Raw genomic sequence first — 5,122 nt, 5'->3', positions numbered from 1 at the left:
AAAAAAAAAAAAAAAAAAAAAAAAAAAAAACAAACAAAAAACAAACAAGCAAAAGAGATATTCGACTACTAGCTAGGAACAGAGGAGACTCAACCAATCCCACGCAGTGGTCTACAACAACAAGGTACTCGGCATGGAGCCAGGTAGACTAGGATCTTGAGGCCACACAGGTTGTACATCAGAAAGGAAAAACAGCTCCACCCACAAAAAGAGGAGGAGAAATTATATAACAGCGTTGTTTTGTTTTGATTTTTGATGAGTAGATGAGTATAGAGCTACTTTTCTTTTTGCAATAGACTCGCCAAGTTTAGTTGATCATGCATACACTTAAAACCCCAGTTTAGGGTTGGAGAGATGGCTTGGTGGTTAAGAGCATGTGCCACGTTGGCAGAGCACCGAGTTCAATGGCTAGCCATGTCACAACCATCTATAACCACAGCTCCGGCAAGAGCCAGCAGCACCTCTGGCAAGAGCCCCAGTACTGACATGTACAGACTCACACATATACACATCGTTAAAACTAAGTCTCTTCTTTTAAGATCATACTATAAATCTATAAGAAGCTGGGAAGCCTAGGAGTGGAATGGGGGGTAGAAGCTTCTCTCCCTAGACCAATGATTCCAAGACGTAAATAAAGAAAAGCACCCAGGTCTTCATACAATTGCTACCTAAAAGCATATTGGGACTGTGGCAGTTTGAATGTAATTGACCCCCATAATCTCACAGGGAGTGGCACCACTAGGGGGTGTGGCTTGTTAGAGTGGGTATGGCCATGTTGGAGGAAATGTGTCACTGTAGGGTTGGGCTTTGAGCTTTTCTATGCTCAGGATACTGCCCAGTGTCTCAGTTGACTTCCCGCCACCTGCTGTAGCGCTGTCAGCTGCCATTCCAGCACCACATCTGCCCACACACCATCATTCTCCCCCATGATGATAAACTGTAAGTGAGTCACCCCAACTAAATGCTTTTTAAGAGTTGCCATGGTCATGGTGTCTCTTCACAGCAACAGAATCCCTAACAGAGACAAAAGAGGGTTACCAGGGACTGGGGATTACTGTGATAAGCCTGACCATGGTTCTGTGTAGAGGGATATGGACTTTGGTACTTGGAGTCACGAAAGCAGAATGTTTTTAGCATAATGGGCCATACTAGAGCATGGGAGACAGAGGTACAAAGAGTGATTTGAACTGGGGGGGGGCTGCTCACTCAAGAGGTTTCAGAGGAGAAGAATTTAAGTATGTTGTCTAGAGATTGCTCTTGTGATATTTTGATGAAGAAAGTGGTTGCGCTTTAACCCTTGTCGGAGGAATATGCCTGAGGTTAAAGAGAAAAATCTTGGTTTTATTCCCTTGGCAGAGGAAATTTCAAAACAGCCTATTATAGACTGTCATGTGGTTACCGGAGTTCATGCTTATAAAGATTTATAACTGTAGACGTAAGTCACAAACGATGCCACAGCAGTTTGGAATTATAATTAACAGGGTAGTATTTATTTAAAGGGGAAAAAAACTTACAGATCACCGTCAGCCCTCTGTACGACCAGGAAGGGAGTCTAGCCGCCAGCCGAGCAGGAAGTGAAGAGAGCGAGAGAAGGAAGTGGCCGCTTTTTTAAAGGGAGAGAGACCACGCCCCAATGGGCGGGTATCTCAGCGGCTATAGGCTGGAGGAGCGGAAGGACCTCCCGCAACATATAACGAAAAGGAGCAAGCTGATCAGGGTAAATTACAAAATGTAAATTTTGTGGAGAAAAAGGTATCAGGAAGTAGAATGAAGCAAAGTCCTGTGTTCAAGGAGACAAATGGTTAAGAAAGGGAATCCAAGGAATGCTGACCTCGAGGGCAAGAGCCCACCCAGCTAAGTTTCCAACTTGAAAGGGAACTGAAGAAAAGCTTAGAGCTGGAAGTGGCAGGGCACACCTTTCATTCTAGCATTGGGGAGGCAGAGGCAGGCGGATCTCTACGTTTGAGGCCAGCCTTGTCTACAGAGCAAGTTTCAAGACAGCCAAGCTTAGGGAATGAAGGGCAGAAAGGTGATAAAGAAGTAGTTAAACAAGAGGGGGGAGCATGTCCCAGTCCCAGTAAGCAGCAGAACTTGGTGGCTTCAGCCATGTGGTTCTGGCTTTAGAGTTAAGGTTAGAAGAAAGAGGCTATGGAATTTGCCTCCATACCTAAGGAAAGCCTCTGAGGTGAGGCGTGTGTCAGGGCTGTCCCTGAACGGAGGGCCATTGCATGAAGCTGTGGAGTTGAGGCCTGGATTACCTTGGACAACCCAAGTTGTTGGAGATACCAGAGTCATGGGATGCCTGCCAAGGAGAGCTGCTAACAGTGTGTGTGTGTGTGTGTGTGTGTGTGTGTGTGTGTGTGTGTGTGTGTATGTGTGTAACCAGCCAAGAGAAAGGAGTGTGTTACGGTCAACAAAGCTGAACGGAGTTGGAGATCTGAAGAGCGGTTTGACACCAGACATGGAGATAAAGAGTTTGGAGTTTGTCCAGCTGCTTTTCAGTCTTGCTTTGGTCTAGAATTTCCTCACTATACTCCCTTCCCTATACTTTGGAATGGTAATGTATATCCTGTGCCATTATATGCTCGAAGTATGTGATCTGCTTTTTTTTTTTATTTTTACAGGTGATTACAGTTAAGAGATTGCATGAATCTCAGAAGAGACTTGCTGGAGAATCTCCTTCAGCCAATATCCTTTGAGAAGCTGGACCAGGTTGGGCATTAAAACCTTGTTTTTCATTTAGACAGAAAAGGGGAGGTAATATGGGATTCCCCTCTGTAAGCTGTGAATACTATTGGTTAGTAAAGAAGCTACTTTGGGCCTATTGCAGTGCAGAATAGGGCAAGGCGGGAATTCTAAGCAGATAGAGGAGGAGAGAGTAGGCAGAGTCAGGGAGATGCCATGTAGCTGCCAGAGGAGAAAGACGCCTGTGAGCCAGTACTGGTAAACCATGAGCCTCATGGTAAAATATAAAATAATAAAAGTTTGTTAATTTAAGATGTAAGAGATAGCTAAAAATACACTTAAGCTATTGGCCAAACAGTATTGCAAATTAATATACTTTCTGTGTGATTATTTCAGGTCTGAGTGGCCAGGAAACAAACGAGCAGTCTCCATCAAGGGAGACTTTGAACTATGTTCTTTAAAACATTGTTGAGACTGTGATAGATTACGGGGACTTTTGAAGTTGGAGTAAATGCATTTTGCATTATGATACTGTTACAAGCTTTTGGGGCCAAGGAAGGAAATGTGGTAGTTTAAATGCAACTGGCCCCCATAAGCTCATGAGGCGTGACACTATTAGTAGGTGTGGCTTTGTTGGAGTCGGTATAGCCTTGTGGGAAGAGGTGTGTCACTGTGGATGCAGGCTTTGAGGTTTTCTATGCTCAGGATACTGCCCAGTGTCTCAGTTCAACCTCCTGTTGCCTGCTGTAGGTCTCTCAGCTCCTTCTCCAGCACCACATCTGCCTGCACGCTGCCATGCTCCCCACCATGATGATAATGGACCGAACCTGTGAAACTGTAAGTGAGCCACTCCAATTAAATATTTCCCTTCATAAGAGGTGCTGTGGTCATGGTGTCTCTTCACAACAATAGAAACCCTAAGATAGGAACATAATGATCCTTTCTATTTCTGGTCACCGGTGGAACAATTGAAATGAATTATTCTGGACTTTAACTTTAATGTAAAATAATAAATATCACTAAGAAAAACAACCAAGTACATAGAATGTGAGAGGAACAGAAGTCTTGTGGGCAAAGAGATAAAAGAACATTGGACTTTTTAAAAGATGTTAAGGCTTGCACCAGAGACCACACAAAGGAAAAAGGGCCAATGGTCCTCCCACCAGCTCAGCTCAGCTGACATGATTTATCCTCTTTGCTAGAGCAGGCCTTACAAGTCACAGAGGTAGAGGACCAATGACCATTAAATTAAAAAAGCATAGAACACAGGTTTTTGAAAGCAACTTCATGAAAACAACCTTGTGACTTTATTGAGAGTCGGGGCAAAGAACTCTTATCACTGCATGAATGCAGTCAGCAAAATGAAAGACAGATAATGAAAGTAACAGACAGAGATCACACACACAGAGGTACACACAGAGACACACACATTTAAGACTATATTAAAGTACTAAATGCTAAACACTCTCTAAGGTTACTGTAAGTTACTATTACAGTGAACGTAACTTCATGAAAACTCAAGTCAATGAAGATATTAACAGTGTCATCCATTGTGTGAATATAGAAAGTATTACCTCAGGTTCATTTTTAAACCTTATTTCTTTCCTTTCTTTTTGTTCATCATCCGCACACGCGTGTGCGCACACACACACACACCCATGACTTTAATATCTGACATAAATCAAAAGAATAGGGATTGTTCCTAACTACATCTCCTTAGTTACACACAGGAATGCTGTGGACAAGAGCCTCTTCTCCTAAAGCAAAGATGCAAGTCATTTGATCATTAAATCCACCAGCATTTGAGAACCGGTGCTTACTCGCCCCTCAATATCAAAAGAGGGGGACAGAGCAGAAGGCAAGGAGGTGAGAGAAGAGAAGGTGGAGCAGTGTGAGAAGCCCAGGAGTCAGCGCGAGCTGCACAGGACAGTCCCACCTCCCCTCACTTCTAGGATGCACGGCTGCTGTGGGGAATTGACTCACCCAGGCACCTTCTCTTCACCCGCTCCAGCTCCTGCGCCCTGCGGGCTGACAGCACCAGCGACACCCCGAGTTTAGATAACTGGAGAGCCAGCTCCTCACCAATGCCACTGGATGCTCCCGTCACCCACACCACCATGTCAGTCAGCTCCCATTCTGTGGAGGAAGGAGGAGGGTTACAGTATGTGATGGAAGACACCCCTACACCAACAAGTAGTAAAACATGAACGGAATAAGTAAACTTTAAAAAATACCACTACTAAATATGAAGGTCTAGTAAGTACGGCATAAAATTTCCAGTGTCCTGGGTGGGGGATTGACTCAGCTATAAGAATGCTTGCCTCGCTGGGTGATGGTGGCGCAGCCTTTAATCCCAGTACTCGGGAGGCAGAGGCAGGCGGATCTCTGTGAGTTCGAGACCAGCCTGGTCTACAGAGCTAGTTCCAGGACAGGCTCC

General features: G+C 44.6%; 1 protein-coding gene across 1 annotated transcript in view; it reads right to left on the bottom strand.

The window, feature by feature from the left end:
* LOC101997875 (dehydrogenase/reductase SDR family member 7) overlaps positions 1 to 5,122 on the bottom strand; it is an 18,238-nt gene that overhangs the window by 9,663 nt on the left and 3,453 nt on the right. Inside the window, exon 2 of the mRNA XM_005343169.2 lies at positions 4,669 to 4,821. Coding sequence (XP_005343226.1) covers positions 4,669 to 4,821 — 153 coding nt within the window. The remainder of the gene's footprint in view (positions 1 to 4,668; positions 4,822 to 5,122) is intronic.

The sequence above is a fragment of the Microtus ochrogaster genome, chromosome 1, assembly GCF_000317375.1.
Source record: "Microtus ochrogaster isolate Prairie Vole_2 chromosome 1, MicOch1.0, whole genome shotgun sequence".
NCBI classification, from domain to species: domain Eukaryota; kingdom Metazoa; phylum Chordata; class Mammalia; order Rodentia; family Cricetidae; genus Microtus; species Microtus ochrogaster.
Note: the sequence above shows the minus strand (reverse complement) of the source record. Positions and strands in the feature narration are given on the sequence as shown.